The following is a 16,465-nucleotide window of genomic DNA, read 5'->3' as shown; positions in this document are numbered from 1 at the left end:
CTTTTGGTGAGCATAAGGCTTCTGAGATGCAGATAAGCATGGTCTTTCCTTTGGGACATTTGGGTAGTTTGGGGCTACTTCAAATAAAGTAGCCCTAAACTTTCCCTCACAAGTCTTCCTGTGGCCGCATGCTTTTCGTTCCTCCTGGCTGTCTGATGGCTGTGTCATCTGCCAGGTGTATGTTTAACTTTCTAAGACCCTGCCAGTTTTCTACCTGGGTTCTATCATTTTGTATTCCCACCAGCGGTAGCAGTGTACAAATTCCAGTCGGTTTGCATCCTTGCAAGCGCTTGGTAGGACCAATTTTTTTTTTAAGATTTATTTTATTTATTTCTCCCCACTTCCTTGTTGTTTTGCACTTGCTATGTCTGTTTGCTATGCGCTCGTCTTCCTTTTTAGGAGGCACCAGGAACTGAACCTGCACCTCCCAGGTGGGAGGTAGGCGCCTAATCACTTGAGCTTCCTCTGCCCCCTCCTTTGTTGCGTCTCTCATTATGTTTTTCTTCTTGTGTCTCTTGTTGCATCAGCTTGTCCCATCAGCTCATCTTCTTTAGAAGGCAGTGAGAACTGAACCTAGGGCCTCTTATGTGGTAGGTGGGAGTGCAGTTGCTTGAGCCACATCCGCTTCCCCACTATGACCAGTCTTTAATTTGAACCATTCTGGAAGCAAAGAGTGGTACCTCACTGTGGTCTTACCATTCTTTGCCCTGATAGCTAAAGATGGTGGGCATCTTTTCATGTGCTTATTGACCTTTGGTCGATCTTCTTTTGTCAAGGGACTATTCAAATTTTTTGCCAATTAAAAGAAAAAGTTTGTTTTCTTATTAACAAATTATAAAGTTCTTTTATGTTCTAGATACAAGTCTTTTTCAGACATATCAATTGAGAATATTTTCTCCCAATCTGTGGCTTACCTTTTCATTTCCTTAACATTCTCTCTTTTTTAAATTTTATATCAATATTACAAGTTACTCCTTTAACACAAGATAGTAACTACAATAAAAAAAAAACCTGCTTTGGTCTGTGGTTAAACCGCCCCCTTATTTTTTTTCAAGTTTTTTTTTTATCCCCACCCCCCCCCTTGCGGCTTGCTTGCTGCCTGCTCGCTGTCTGCTTTCTGTGTCCATTCACTGTGTGTTCTTCTGTGTCTGCTTGTCTCCCTTTGCTGCGTCCTCTTGTTGCACCAGCTCTCTGCAGGTGTGGGCCGTCAGCTCTCCGCAGGTGCAGGCCAGCCAGCCTTCACAAGGAGGCCCTGGGACGTGAACCCAGGGCCTCCCATATGGTAGATGGGAGCCCACTGATTGAGCCACAACCGCTTCCCTCCCCCCTTATTTTTGTTCACTCCTCAGTCTTGAGGATTTGGGACCATGTCCACTCTGATCGCTTCAGACTGAGAAGGGACTTGGGTATTGTGGGCAGAGGGGAGGAGTTATTGTGCCTGCAGTTGGAGAGACGCTTTGTTTTGGGAACGGGCTGCTCCAGCGCCATCACGTTGTTGGTTGTCCAGCAGGCCCTGAGAGCCGGGCAGGCGGGGCTGGCCCCAGCTCTGCGGGCGCACTTGGCATGTGAACAATCCGCAGGTTTGTTAGCATATATAAGTTAGCAGGTACCTTGAAAATTATAGATTCAAATAAAAAGAGCAGAAGGATCACGATTAGGGGAATTATAAATGAGTTGTAAGTGTTATAGTTGGGAAATAGGTTGTCATGGATTCCCAAAAGGGCCTCGAGGGGGTGATGATTTCCAATGTTCTCTTTTGAATCCATTTTCTCTACTGCATGCTTTATTGGGCGTGAAGAGTATTTTGGTATTTTTCCAAGTGTATTAGCAATTGGAAAAAGTGCTAATACACTTTTTAAAAATAAATTTCTGGGTATTTTGACCCAATTAATTACCTCTGCTCTGTGCTATTGTAAGAATAAAAAATTGCAGCAATCTGTCTTTCTCACACTAGGAAATAACCGAGTATCACTGCCGTGGAGATGGTAGTGGGTGAGGTGGGGAGAGGTCTGGCTAGAGTCAGAACCGGGGAAGTCATCAGTGTCAAAATCTGCATTCTGGCGGCAGACTTGGCCCAGTGGTTAGGGCATCCGTCTACCACATGGGAGGTCCGCAGTTCAAACCCTGGGCCTCCTTGACCCGTGTGGAGCTGGCCCATGCACAGTGCTGATGCACGCAAGGAGTGCCCTGCACGCAGGGGTGTCCCCGCGTAAGGAAGCCCCACGCACAAGGAGTGCACCCGTAAGGAGAGCCACCCAGCACGAAAGAAAGTGCAGCCTGCCCAGGAATGGCGCCGCCCACATGGAGAAATGACACAACAAGATGATGCAGCAAAAGAAACACAGATTCCTGTGCCGCTGACAACAACAGAAGCGGACAAAGAAGACGCAGCAAATAGACACAGAGAACAGACAACCAGGGTGGGTGGGGGAAGGGGAGAGAAATAAATAAATAAATCTTTAAAAAATCTGCATTCTTGGAGCGGATGTGACTCAAGCCGTTGAGCGCCTGCTTCCCACATGGAAGGTCTTGGGTTCAGTCCCCTATGCCTCCTAAAAACAAACAACAACAAAAAAACAAACAAATGAAAAAACCACTCAGGGAGCTGATGTGGCTCAGTGGTTGAGCACCAGCTTCCCACATACAAGGTCCGGGACTCAATCCCCAGTCCTGGTACCTAAAAAAAAAAAAAAAAAAAATCTGCATTTTCCATCATGGCAGCCACTGGCCACATGGGCGTCGAGCACCCCAGGCCATGCAAGTCTGGGTGAGGATGTGCTGCGAGCAGAAAACCCACACAGCTCAAAAACGTAGTACTAAGGGAAAGAGCCTGAAATAGATTTTTGTTGTTGAACATGCAAAGTCCTTCTTTTTATTTTTTAAATTTTTTTCCAGTTAATCTATTTAATTTTTTTTTGTATTTTTTTTTGAAGATACATAGATCACAAAAAATGTTACATTAAAAAATATAGGGAAACGGACTTTGGCCCAGTGGTTAGGGCGTCCGTCTACCATATGGGAGGTCCGCGGTTCAGGCCCCAGGCCTCCTTGACCCGTGTGGAGCTGGCCATGCGCGGTGCTGATGTGCGCAAGGAGTGCCGTGCCACGCAAGGGTGTCCCCCGCGTGGGGGAGCCCCACGCGCAAGGAGTGCGCCGTGAGGAAAGCCGCCCAGCGTGAAAAAGAAAGAGCAGCCTGCCCAGGAATGGCGCCGCCCACACTTCCCGTGCCGCTGACGACAACAGAAGCAGACAAAGAAACAAGACGCAGCAAACAGACACCAAGAACAGACAACCAGGGGAGGGGGGGAAATTAAATAAATAAATAAATCTTAAAAAAAAAATATATATATATATAAAAGGTTCCCACATATCCCACACCCCATGTTTATATTACGGGTTGACGTGATTACATTTTGGATTTATAGGGTAAATAAAATATATTGTTAAAGTGAATTAACCTGTTTCTTTTTTGCTTTGCCTCTAGGGGGCTACTAGTAAATTCTAAATATTGCAACTTTTTTGGCCCATGGTAGGGGTCACAGCCCACGAACACGTGAGAGCACCAAGGAGACATGTAGCCCACGGCAGTCATTTAGCAGGGGCTCTTGACGTGGGGCCAACTTAAAAAGTCAAGGTTTCCATGAGCTCAGATGGTAAAAAAATTACATTTCTCACTAAATGGCAACTTGACATTTCCTTCAATAAGGATGTGGGCAACGAACCAGAGTCAGGTTTGCTGCACCTGTGACGTGATGACAAAGATACATCAGGGACACGTCTATATCACACGACAGTTGTAGATACCTCATGTTGCCGGCAGAATTCCAAGCTGGCCCCATGATTTCTGCCTGCTGGTACGATGACTAGGTTACGTTATATGAAAAAGGAGCTGGCTCTCACCCCTTGGTTACGTTACCTTATATGGCAAGGGTGAAGGGGTTTTACAGGTGTAGTCACACCCCCAGATGAGCTTTGAGCTCACCAAAAAGGAGATGACCGTGGGTGGGCCTGACTCAATCAGTCGGTGCCCTTTACAAAAGCTTATGGCTTCCCCGCGGCCAGAGCGCCTCCTGCTTGTCTTGAAGATGCATGGCAGGCACCCAGCATCTTGCCGCTGCAAGGAAATGGATTCTGCCAACAGCTGTGTGGGCCGGGAAACGCTGCGAGCTTCAGATGGGACGCGGCCCCAGCCCACGACTTTTTTTTTTTTTTAATTGATTTTGTAAAAATGTTACATTAAAAAATATACATATATATATGAGGTCCCGTTCAGCCCGACCACCCCCACCCCCCCACTCCCCCCCCAGCAAAACTCACTCCCCTCATCATGACACATCCATTGCCCCCGGCAAGTACATCTCTGGGCACCTCTGCACCTCATGGTCAATGGTCCACAACATGGCCCATACTCTCCCCCATTCCATCCAGTGGGCCCTGGGAGGGTTTACAATGTCCGGTGATTGCCCCTGAAGCACCATCCAGGCGAACTCTAAGTCCCAAAGGCGCCTCCACCTCTCATCTCTTCCTGCCATTCCCCATACCCATCAGACACCGTGTCCACTTTTCCCACTCCACTCCAATGCCACCTTTTCTCTGTGGGCCTTGGATTGGTTATGTCCGTTGCACCTCTATGTCAGGAGGAGGCTCAGATTCCACATGGATACTGGATGCAATCCTTCTGCTTTCAGTTGTAGGCACTCTAGGCTCCATGGTGTGGTGGTTGTCCTTCTTCAGCTCCATCTTAGCTGAGTGAGGTGAGTCCAATAAATCAGATTGTAGGAGCTGGAGTCCGTTGACGCTCAGGGCCTGGCTATCATATTGTCAGTCCAGAGATTCAAATCCCCTAAATATATCTTAAACCCCAACACCAACTACAATTCCAATAAAGTAGGATGAAAGTCTTATGAAAAGAGATCCCATGTGAGTCCAGCTCCATCACGTAGAAACACCAGCTCCAAAGAAGGGCCATCTGACATGCCAGTGAACCCCATCTGCCATGACCATAGAACCCGTGGGTCTCTTTAGCCCTCAAACCCAGCCCACGACTTGATTGCGGCCGGGTAAGGCCATGAATAGGGGACCCGGCTAAGCTGGTCCCTGATTCCTGGCCCACAGAAGCTATGTTCGTAAACACCTAGTGTTGTGCGCTGCGGAGTTGATAACTCATTATCCAGCCATAGAGAACCAACACACCTGGCACTGTTTTTCTGGGGCTGCCATAGCAAAGCATGCTCAAACTGGGGTGCTTGAAACAACAGCTACGGGCGGGAGTGGATGTGGCTCAAGCAGTTGAGCATCCGCCTCCCACACGGGAGGTCTTGGATTTGGTTCTCGATGCCTCCTCAATAAAAAACAGACCAGCAAAAAAACACCAAAAAAACAATGAGCAGATAAGCAAAAACAACAAGCAAACAGACAAGGAGGGGGGTGGTGGGGCGACAACAGCCAGGTATTCCTCCAAGGTTCTGGAGGCCTGAAATCTGAAATGGAGGTGTTGGCGGGGCTGCGCTCCAGCAGACAGCTGGCGGTTAGCGGCATCCTCTGGCGTCTCTGGGCTTGTGGCAGCACCGCTCCAATTCCTGCCTCCGTCTTCACACGGCCTGTTTCTCTTCTCTTAGCGTGAGGACCTCTGTCACCTGGCATTAGGGCCCGCTTCCGTTCAGTCTGACCTCAACCCCATTACATCTGCAAGACTCCGTTTCCCCATCAGGTCACAGGGATGGGCTCCAGGGGCTGGGCATTCAGCATATCCCTTGGGAGAGATAATTCAACCCATTACACCCCTCGAGATGTCACTCATTGCCATGACAACTCCACAATCATGCAAGTGAGCAGACAGCACTAGGTCTTTCTAGTTAATGTGCTGAGGCACATCTACTATTATACAAGCTTTTATAGTAATAGTGATAGCTTTATTTCTTTATTATTGGTTTCCTTTGTAACCTTGTGCATTTCATTTCATGCTCGTAGACATGTGACCCTGTAAAGGGGTCCACAGCCCTAAAAAGGTGAGGAACCCCTGCTTTATCGGCAGAGGTAAAGAAACCAGCAAAAGTTTTTAAAAAGTAAGGAAACCAGCAAAAAACCGGAAGGAGCAATGGGAAGAGAGGAGAAAAACTAGGAGAGGGGGATGCCGTGAAAACTTTGTGAAGGAAGTTGGAAACTTTCTTCCACGACAACCTGGAAAAACTCAAGGGCCATCCATATAGGAGTCGCTGGAATAAACAAACCAGGCCAATAGGGAAATAAAAGGTAATTAGCTGGGATAGTCTTTGCAGATCCCATCAAGAATGCTACGCCGTGTCCACGTGACGGCTCTTGCAGGTGCTCAGAAGAAATTTTTTTTTTTTCCAGGTACAGTGGCTGGGGATTGAACCTGGAAATTCTCATGTGGGAAGCAGGCGCTCAACCACTTGAGCCACATCCGCTATCCTGAATATTTCTAGAAGGAATGAGTTGGTTCTTTTTTTTTTTTTTTAAGGTTTATTTATTTATTTAATTTCCCCCCCTCCCCTGGTTGTCTGTTCTCTGTGTCTATTTGCTGTGTCTCCTTTCTTAGTCTGCTTCTGTTGTCTGTCATCAGTGGCGCGGGAAGTGTGTGCAGCGCCATTCCTGGGAGGGCTGCACTTTCTCTCGCGCTGGGTGGCTCTCCTTACAGGGCGCACTCCTTGCGCGTGGGGCTCCCCTACGCAGGGACACTCCTGCGTGGCAGGGCACTCCTTGCGCACATCAGCACTGCGCATGGGCCAGCTCCACACGGGTCAAGGAGGCCCGGGGTTTGAACTGCGGACCTCCCATGTGGTAGACGGACGCCCTAACCACTGGGCCAAGTCTGTTTCCCACGAGTTGGTTCTTTCCTCAATTAATAAACCAGAGTATTTGAACCTAATCTCTTCCTAGGGAGGGAGATACTTTAGTTCTCAAGCAAAAGAACAAACACTTAAAAAAATTTTTTTTAATATGAAAAGTTTATAAACAATTTTCTGATTTTCATTTCTTTTTTTTTTAACAAAAATAGAAAAGGCAGCCACACCCCACAGTCCTGAGTGGCGCAGGCAGGCTTGGCACAGCACCTGCAGAGGGCAGGGGCATGAGGTCGGCTTTTGTAGCAGCTTCTGAGGGTGATCTCAGTCCAGGGGTAAGTTCAAGTCCACGGGTGAAACAGCCAGGATGCCCTCCTGGAGGGGAAAGTGGCAGAGCCCTGTCACCAGGAAAGGTGTCCTCCACTGACAGCCGTATCCACCCCCGCCCCAGGATGTCAGAGGCAGGGGACAGCAGACAGCCCAGTGGGGAGGGGGACGCAGACCCGGGAGCAGGGACAGAGGCCTGGGGGGGGGGGGGGCGGGGGACACAGAGACTCAGAGAGGAGGACAGAGACCGAGAGACGGGGACTGAGACCCAGAGAGAGGGACAGAGAGGCCCTGGGGCTCTGAGAGCCTGGCTTTGGTCAGTATCCTGACGCCAGTTCCTGCGTGGGGGATTTTTTCCCTCGGCTTCTGTGAAACGAGGACGACAGCACCCCATTCGCTTGTGCTTTAAACGGGGTCATCTGGCTGGAGTCCTTGGCCAAGTCCCTGGCCCACCCGGAATGTTCACCCATGCTTACCCCTTATCCTGATCGAAAGAAAAATCATTTTACTAATAAGTGCGCTTCTTCGCTGAGCGCGACACTTAGGCCCACTGTCTCCTACCCGTCTCGTTTGGGAGGTCTGAGGGGCGCCTCCAGCGCACGACCCGCAGAGTCCGTTCCCCCACGTGGCCGCCAGAGGGCGCGGGTGACCGCGGACGGCAGCCCCCGCCGCTCCCCGCGCAGGGCCCCCCATTCCCTCCCGCCCTCGCTCATCCTCTCCAGCCACACCCGGCCCGCTCCTGCCAGGTTAGGACGCGAGTGGCTCGGTGCTCCGAGCCCCGCCTGCGCCTCCTCGCACTGAACCCCTCAGCGGGTCCGCGAGACAAACCGTGCCCGGGGGCGGGAGCGAGGCAGGGGGCTCGGGGCGAAGCAGGTGCGCCGGGCTGCCAAGGCTGCAGGGCCAGAGCGCTGGGCCCCATCGGGCATCCAGCTCTTAGCGGGCACTGGAGACACGGTGAGCAGCAAAGGAAAGAGGCCTGCTGCTCCGAGCTGCCATGTCAGGAGTAGACACGGAACAAGTGAACGCCAGCACCTGCCGCGAGGTGTGAGTGGGCAGCACGGAGAGCAGCGGGCGGGGAAGGGCGGTGCGTGGAGGAGGCGGAGATCCCCAGTGGGAACAAGGGGGCCTCCCTGTCCAGCGAGGAGGCGAGGCAGGGGCATGGCGGAGAGGGGCATCGGGCAGCCGCTGGGGCCCGCCAGGCGCCAAATGCCCACGCGGGCCACCCCGTCTTCCCCCCACAACGGCCCTCACGGCAGGGAAGCCTGAGAGGCCGCCCCCCACTGCCAGTTGCGGGAAGCGAGGCCCGGGGAGGCGGCGACGGCGGCTCACCCAGCCCCCGTGGGCCTGGATCCAGGGCGCGAAGCTGTGCACGTGCTCCACGCTGAGCCCGGCCAGGGCGCCCCCCAGGTGGGCCACGCGCCGGCTCAGCTCCAGGGCCAGGGCCAGGCGCGCCAGGGGCTCCGGGGACGGCGGCGGGGGGCCGGGGCACGGCGCCGAGGCGTGCGCGGGCCCGGGGTGGCCCCCGCGGCTGGAGAAGAGCTCCACCAGGCGGGCGAAGGAGCCGGCGGAGAGGCGGGCCAGCCGGCGGCGCAGGGCGGGGTCCGAGGCCAGCTGCGGGGCGGGGAGGGAAGAGGCAGGGCCCGCCTCAGCCACGCCCTCGGCCCGGGCTGGCCAATGGGAGGAGGCTCCTCCTCGAAGCCACGCCCCCGGCAGTCACACCAGCCAGTCATAAGCAAGGCTCCGGGCTCAGCCAAACCTTCCCAGGGTTGGGGCCTAGAACCTGAGCGGCTAAGCCACGCCTCTGTCGAGACCTCGACAGCCAATCAGGACCAAGCCCCATTGCAGCTGCGTTCTAGAACGCTGATCTGCCAGCCACGCCCCCTGGGAGTCTTGCCCAGCCAATCAGAGACCCGGAGACCAGGCCAAGTTCTCCAGCCTGGCTCTATACCACCCCATTACGGTAAGACCAGGCACTCTGCCAAGCTCAGGAGTCAATCAGATTCCGGGGCAGGTTACATGCCACGCCCCCCAAGCAGTCCATTTACTGCCTCCCCTCATAAGGCACGCCCTCGTTGTAGTCAATGAGGGCCTCAGGATTTAGACAGTCCGACCCCCTACCCCAAAGTTACCACCCCTTTACTTCCCCAGCTGGGCCCAATCTCCCTCCTAGGGCATATCTCTGATGGCCACACCCCTCTAACAGCCCAGGAACTCCACTAGCCTAAAAGCGTGCTCTGGCCATACGCCTGTCACTCAACACTTCATGAAAGGTTTATCTCAACTGCTCCCCTTCTGACCAGCCAATGAGAATGCAGTCCCAGCTTCTCATCCCAGTTCCCTGCCACCCCCAGTCCCCATCCATGAGGGATGGAAGCCAAGGTCCATCACCTTCTGGTTGATGACTTCCGCCTCCTCCTCCAGCAAGGCCACCAGCCTCCGCAACAGGGCTTCCTTCTCGGTGGTTGGGGGACCCTGTAACTCTAGAGGCAAGAGAATTCTGCTGAGGGAAGAAACGTGGCTACCCTCCTACCCCCATCCTCCTCAGAGGCCCTTGGGTGCCTCACCTGGGCTAGGCGGGGATCTCAGCTGCTCTTGGACCAGCTGTTCCAGCCGCTGGGCCACCAGGGCATAGAAGTCTGGAGTAGCTGGGCCTGGGGTGGAAGGAATCAGTGAGGGTCTCCAGGCCATCACTGACTTCTGGATTCTCCCCTCCCAACCATTTTTCCCGGCAGCAACGATTTCCATCATATAATGGGAGAAAAACTGAACTGCAGTGAGCAAAATGGAAAAGACCCCCAAGCCCTAGTATTTTCTACTTCATGTCCCAATCTGGACTTAGAATGTTAGGGCTAAACTGCACCTTGGAGATCTTCCCATTTCAGGTAGGAAAACACAGAGCTTTCCTGCTCTTACTGCTCTCGGTGCTCTTTCCTCCCAGCAGCTATGACTGGTCTTCCCAGGCTCATGTGAGAGGAAATCTGTTGGTCAACTCCAAATTAGTCTCTCATTTGCTATTGGAGAACCAGGGTGCAGGGAAGGGAAAGGATTTTCCCAGATCATACAACCCAACAATTAGCGAGGTGTGACTGAAAATCAGGTCCTTCTCCACTACAGGGGGTATGTGGCTCTAAAAGTCCTGAGGGTAGGAAAACAGGCATGGACTGAGAGAGGTAATAGCTAGATAAAAGGGACCCACGGCCAGCCCAGACAGAAATTTTTACTTGGGGTAGCCACGACGATGGGGCTCAGTGCCTCTTGAAGTAGTTCCTTGTCTTATTTTTGCTTCAGGAAACCAGGCTCCTGGCCCTGCTGGTTTCACAGGTGAGCTGAGGAAATCTCTTACCAGGTCCAGAACTGTAGCAGGGACGGAGGGGCAGGGAGCAAGGCCGAGGGGAGTCAGGGGGTACTTCTCCTCGCCCTAGGGGGCAGGGAAGGCATCGGCGCAGGCGGCTCAGGAAGTCTGCTGGCTGCTCCTGGGCGGGGCTCCTGGGGAGAACCTCAGAGAGTGACCCCAGAGGCACCCTGTGAGCCCTTCCTTCTTCCCACTGAGGGCCTCCTCTCCCTGCAGCCCCACGCTCGGGGAGCAGAGCCAGGTATAAAAGAGGGAGACAGGCCCAGAAAAGGAGTCAGAGAGGGCCCCACCCCAAAAGTGGGCCCTTGGGGGAGGAGGGCAACCCCACTTACCCGGGTGTATCTGGGGGCCCAGACACCTCATCCCGCCTAAAGAAGGCGGCTAGGACCCTGAGCGTGTCATCCCGGAGCCCCAGCTCCTCTGAGCCTGCCATGGGGGGACCTGTGAGACGGGGAGCCGGGCACTGGACCCCAGGGGCCACATGGAAGAGGAGGTTTGGGGGCCCAAGTTAGGAGGGATCAGGGGCTCGGCCTCATGAGTCCCCAAGGGAGAAGGGGACTGGGGGCTGAAACGCCTGGATCCTGGGAAAAGAGGCGGCGGCTGGGGCCACGGACCCCTGGGTCCCAGAGGGAGAACGGGGCTGGGGGCTCCTACTCCCGCATTCCGAAGCTCTTCCAGGATGGGGAACTACCGACCCTGCAGGCTCCGTGGCAAACTCCTGCGGTCCTCGCCTGCTGCGCAGCCTCCTGGGAGGTGTAGTTCCACTGTCAGGCTCAGGCTGGAATTTGGGGATCTGGAACGCTTGGGTACGGAAGAATCGGGCCTCCTCTTCCCTGCTCGCGGCAGACCTAGCCCGCGCGCTCCGCTCGCCTGGTCCCCGACCCCCCGCCGCCGCCTCGCCCACGCTACTTGAGCAAACTTTCTACCTCCCTGTTCCCGCGCCTGCGCACTGGACCCGGGTGGTACCCAGACCGGGCAGGGGCGGGCCGCCGGGCGCCGCCAATTTGCATACGGTGTTCCCAGCATGCCGTGCCCGCGGCCGGAAACCCTCGATAAGGGCGGCGGGGAGGCGCCGGGTGCCCGCGCCCGCCCCTTCGGCCTGGACTCGGGCGCCCAAGTGATAACAAAGTTTTAATTTCAAGAATTCGCTAGAAAAGCAAGCCCGAGCGCTCTAGCAGCCAGCGGGCGGGAAGTGGGTGCCCGGCTTGGAGTTGGAGAGCTAGCGCGGAGCCCAGGAGACCAGGGCGAGCCCCGACGTGGGTAACGCGGAAGAGCCGGGGCGAGCGACGGTGGGGTCGGGGAGGGAGGCGCGCGGAGGAAGGGGGTGTCCGCACCCAGCGCGCGGAGGGGGAGGTGGCCTAGGCGGTCAGGGCCGATGGAAGGGACGTGGACGCGGCGGAGGGGTCGGAGGCGAGCTGGGGGCGGGGAGCGGAGAGGAGGGCAGCGTCCCCTGGAGAAAGTGGGGGCGGGCCCTGTCTGGGTGGGGAGCATGTGGACGGAGATCTACTCTGGCTATCGGGGCAGGGGCGTCTTCCGTGGGGAAACTCGGAGAGCCCTCCCTGGGGTCACCGCGGAGGGGGGGGTCTGCCCTGAAATAATCCAGGAGGGCTCCGACGTGCAAGTGGGGGGATGTGCGTTGGGTAATGGGGAAGGGGGGGCACGATGGAAGAAAAACTGTACTGGAGAAATGAAGGTGGGCGATGGCGTGCGCTGCAGAAGCTGAGGGCGCAGAGGGGCCTCCAGGTGGATGCGGGGGGTGGGTCTTCGCTGAGTTGGGGAGTTCCTCGGGGAGGGGGCGCTCTACCCACGGTCAGCTAAGAGTGAGGAGGCTCTACGCTGTGCCAGCCCGGGAGGCCGGGCTGTGCTCCAGGCAAGCACGGGCGGGGGCTCCGCTCTGAGGCCCCAGGAGAGGGTGGTCCGGGGTGGGGGTGCGGGACCCCCGGGCAGCGTGTGCGGGGGAGGTCTCCCGCGCCCAGGCACTGCCCCCTGCGCGCAGGCCGGGCGATGGGAAGCCAGAAGCCGCGGATCCTGCCCTGGCTGCGGGCGCAGCTGGACCTGGGGCGGCTGGAGGGCGTGGCCTGGGTGGACGAGAGCCGCACGCGCTTCCGCATCCCCTGGAAGCACGGCCTGCGGCAGGATGCCCAGCAGGAGGATTTCCGCATCTTCCAGGTGGGTGCACCGGCCGCGGAGGCGGGGAACGCAGGCCGGAAGTCTTGGAGGGGGCGGGGCCCCGGGGTTAGAGACCCTTGAGGGGGGGTGGGCGAGCCACTGGCAGGCAGATAGCCGGTGGGAACGCCCAGGCTCCGCGGGTGGAGCCGGGAATTCGGGGTCAGAAGGCCGAGGATGTGCAGCGTGAGGGCGGGGCCTTGGGGTAGAGCATTCCGGGGGGCGTGGCTCAGCCCCCAAACTGCAGTCAGTTACCACCAGGCTAGGGTGTTCGTGGGTCGGTAGGCAGGGTTGGGGTGCGAGGGGACGGGTGGTGGGTGTGGCCAGGCACCCCCTAGGACCTGGAGGGCTGCGTTGGAAAGCTCAGGTGGGGGCGCTTGGAGAATCCCAGAAGTGGGGTCGAGACCTGACTGAGCCAGGAAGCCGGTCGGAGAGGCAGGTGTTTTAGGGCACGAGGCGAGGGTTAGCACCCCGAGGGCCGGGTCTAAGTCATTCCTGGGGTCCCGCTGTTCCCCCAGGCCTGGGCCGAGGCAAGCGGCGCCTACACACCCGGGAAGGACAGGGAAGACCGGCCGACCTGGAAGAGGAATTTCCGGTCGGCTCTGAACCGGAAGGATGGGCTGCGCGTGGTGGACGACCGGAGCAAGGACCCCGTCGACCCGCACAAGATCTACGAGTTTGTCGCCCCAGGTGTGCCAGGAGTGGGGGCCCAGCTCGCGGGGCTGGGCTCTCAGGGGTCCTCGGCACCCCTGCTTTGTTCACTGCCTTCCTCGACAGGAGTTGGGGCCTCTCCTGAGCCAGACGTGTCACCAGATGTGTCCCCAGACGCGAACAGGAGAGACAGCGCCCCTGATACCCAGGTGAGAGCGCCCCAGCCCTGCCCCTCTTCTCCCCATCCCTGTGGGACTGCTTGGGCCTCACCCCTCCACCACTGTCCATGGCAGCCTCCAGTCTGCCCCCCCCCCCCCCCCCCCCCCGTCCAGCCCAGACCTGCCCCTGCCCCTCCCCTGCTCCCAGCTTCCTCCGTGTCCTCAGGCAGAAAGTCCGTTTCTGCCAGGCAAAGGCCCAGCACCCCTTTCCAGGTTTGAGAGCTTTCCTTGCTTTGCAGGGAGCCCTCAGCCTCTTGGGGACTCGGCACCTCTCCACCCCCAGGCTTGCTGACCTCTGTCAGAGAACTCTTCCTTCTGCTCCCAATCCCATGGCCACGCCCAGGCTGGAATTAGCCAGAGCCCCTGGCCAGGGTCAGCACCTCTCCTGGGCCACGGGGGCCGTGGCTGTCTCCTCTGCCAGCCCGGAAGCCCCTGCAGGCAAGGCTTGGGCATGGCTTCTCTGTGGCCCCTCACTGAACACAGGGCCCCGTCCTGTTGAAGTCTCAAGAGGAGGCCGTTGACGGCCACTCCCGTTTTTCCCCTCCAGGAGAACATTTTGGAGGAGTTACTGGGTGACATGGTCCTGGCTCCACTGCCAGATGGGGGACCCTTGGGCCTGGCTGTGGCCCCTGAGCAACCCCCTCAGCTCTTGCTGAACCCCAGCTTGGACATACCTGCTCCCTGCCCAAACCTGGAGCCCGCCGAAAACCCCCTGAAGGGACTGTTGGTGCCCGAGGACCGTGAGTGCTGGCTGCGGGACGGGAGGGGCTGGAGCTGGGGCCACGGACGCCCTCATGCCGTCGCTCTCTCCATCTCTCTCTCCCCACTCACACCGCCTGCTGCCCCTGCCCAGAGTGGGAGTTCGAGGTGACGGCCTTCTACCGGGGCCGCCAAGCCTTCCAGCAGACCGTCTTCTGTCCTGGGGGCCTGCGGCTGGTGGGGTCAGAGGCGGAGGACCGGACGCTGCCCGGGCTGCCCATGAGACTGCCGGACCCCGAGGGCACCCTGATGGACGGGACCGTGGTGGAACTCGTGCGGCGGGTGCTCGGCTGCCTGGGAGGGGGCCTGGCCCTGTGGAGGGCAGGGCAGCGGCTCTGGGCACGGAGGCTGGGACACTGCCATGTGTACTGGGCCATGGGCGAGGAGCTGCTCCCCAACAGCAGACACGGGCCAGAAGGCGAGGTCCCCAAGAACGAGGACGGCGGCGTGTTTGACCTGAGGCCCTTTGTGGAAGGTGAGCAAGACGGGGGCCGCCCTGACTGCTGTATAGTCCAGGGCAAGCGCTGCCCCTGCCCCGAGCCCCTCTCCTCTCTCCTGGCTCTGGCCAGTGGGAGACACAGGGCCCTAGAGACAGAAGGTGCTCTGGGAATTTGCTGCCAGGGCCATCACCCTCGTTACTTATTGTGGTTGAGAAACAAGTGTGGTTGAGAAACAAGTGAGCAAGCCCAATAAATCCCCCAGGGTGGTGCTGTCCAGTCGACCTGAGGGTGAGGGGCAAGTTCTGTCTCTGCATCAGCCAACTTGGTGTCCATGAGCTGCAGTGTGGCTACGGAGAATTTCATCTCGTTTGTGGTTTAAATAACGAGCCACAGGTGGCTGATGGCTGTGTTTTAGACGTGCTCACTTTCCTGGGTTTTTAGAGTTAAGGAGCAAAGACACCAACCCCCTTCTGTGGCAGAATCATTGGGCACCCTTAGGGGATGGGCCCCCCTCCTCTGGGACTCAGTTTCCCCATTCTGAATGCTGAGGCTTAGGGTAGGGAGGAGGCTCTTCCAGCCTTACTGTGACAGGAAGCAACACCCCAGTTTGTACCAGAGGGATGATGGGGCCTCAGGGAAGAAGGGGGGACGATGCCTCGGGTCTGGGGGTGGGCAGAGAATCCTTTCCCCATCTCTGACTAGGCTCCTGGACCCCCCAGATCTGATTGCCTTCATGGAAGGAAGCGGACGCTCGCCGCGCTATACCATCTGGTTCTGCTTGGGGGAGGCATGGCCCCAGGACCAGCCATGGGTCAAGAGGCTCGTGATGGTCAAGGTGCCTGCAGCCCTGGGACCCTGGGCCAAGCGGGGTGGGTCTTACAAAGGGAAAGGGTAGCTCCCAGGAACCAGCACTCCCAGAAGCCCTTCTGAGAAGCCACCAGTTTCTCATGCCCAGGACCTCCTGGGTGTCCTTCTCGTGGCCTCATCACTAAACCTGCTTTGAGCTCTGAGCCATGTGCCAGTTGTGGTCTTCAAGTCCCTGCAGCCTAAGGAAGTACAAGTCCCAGGTGTCCTGACCACAAGGGCCTCAGTCCTAGGGCCTTCTGGGAACCCTCCAGCGGCCTCAGCCCCAGGAACGGCTCTGGTCTCCCCAGGTGTAAATATGGGGTAAACAAGTCCCAACAGCCCTGGGCCTGATGGGCTCCCGGGGTTGTAGTCCCATCTTTCCCAGGGCTGACAGTGGCCGGGGTGTGCCCCCTGACTGTGCCCCCACTTCTGCAGGTTGTTCCCACGTGCCTCAGGTCCTTGCTGGACATGGCCCGGGCAATGGGAGCCTCCTCCCTGGAGAACACTGTGGACCTGCACATCTCCAACAGCCAGCCCCTCTCGCTCACCTCTGACCAGTACAAGGCCTGCCTCCAGGACCTGATAGAGGACATGGACTTCCAGGCCATGGGGGAGGCCTGAGCCCTGCTCCTCAGGGGTGCAGCTCACCCTGGCCTCTGCCAATAAACCACTTCTTGCTACTGTCACCCCACGTGTCTGGTATCAGGTGTCCCCAGGCTAGCTCAGACCCCCATGGGGCCTCGTTTCTGCTTGGGGTCTCCGTTTCCTTATCTGTGCCAGCTGCCCCCAACCTTGTGCTCACTGGCTGGGGCCAGGCGTGGTGCAGGGGCAGTCTGGCCTCAGCTCGGCCGGGAGGTGCCCAGGCTGCAGAGCAGTGGGCGGGATCCAGGTCTGGTCAGGAGC

At 57.3% G+C, this 16,465-nt stretch overlaps 2 protein-coding genes across 2 annotated transcripts; one reads left to right on the top strand and one right to left on the bottom strand.

Annotated features, from left to right (window-relative positions):
• Positions 1-6,940: 6,940 nt before the first annotated feature.
• BCL2L12 (BCL2 like 12) lies at positions 6,941-11,507 on the bottom strand. The gene is given in 8 exon segments (XM_012530667.3): positions 6,941-7,178; positions 8,460-8,741; positions 9,519-9,610; positions 9,695-9,781; positions 10,474-10,616; positions 10,815-10,923; positions 11,178-11,405; positions 11,408-11,507. Coding segments are annotated over 8 exon segments (1,077 nt in total). The 5' UTR covers positions 11,493-11,507; the 3' UTR covers positions 6,941-7,127.
• Positions 11,508-11,535: 28 nt separating this feature from the next.
• Positions 11,536-16,248, top strand: IRF3 (interferon regulatory factor 3). The gene is made up of 8 exons (XM_023582834.2): positions 11,536-11,738; positions 12,479-12,651; positions 13,167-13,338; positions 13,426-13,508; positions 14,065-14,257; positions 14,371-14,751; positions 15,436-15,551; positions 15,998-16,248. Exons 2-8 carry the CDS (start codon positions 12,487-12,489, stop codon positions 16,181-16,183), a joined length of 1,296 nt encoding a protein of 431 aa, XP_023438602.2. The 5' UTR covers positions 11,536-11,738; positions 12,479-12,486; the 3' UTR covers positions 16,184-16,248.
• Positions 16,249-16,465: the final 217 nt, after the last annotated feature.

Source organism: Dasypus novemcinctus, chromosome 18 (genome assembly GCF_030445035.2).
Source record: "Dasypus novemcinctus isolate mDasNov1 chromosome 18, mDasNov1.1.hap2, whole genome shotgun sequence".
Taxonomy (NCBI): Eukaryota; Metazoa; Chordata; class Mammalia; order Cingulata; family Dasypodidae; genus Dasypus; species Dasypus novemcinctus.
The sequence above is the reverse complement of the archived record's forward strand: the minus strand, read 5'-3'. Positions and strand labels throughout refer to the sequence as shown.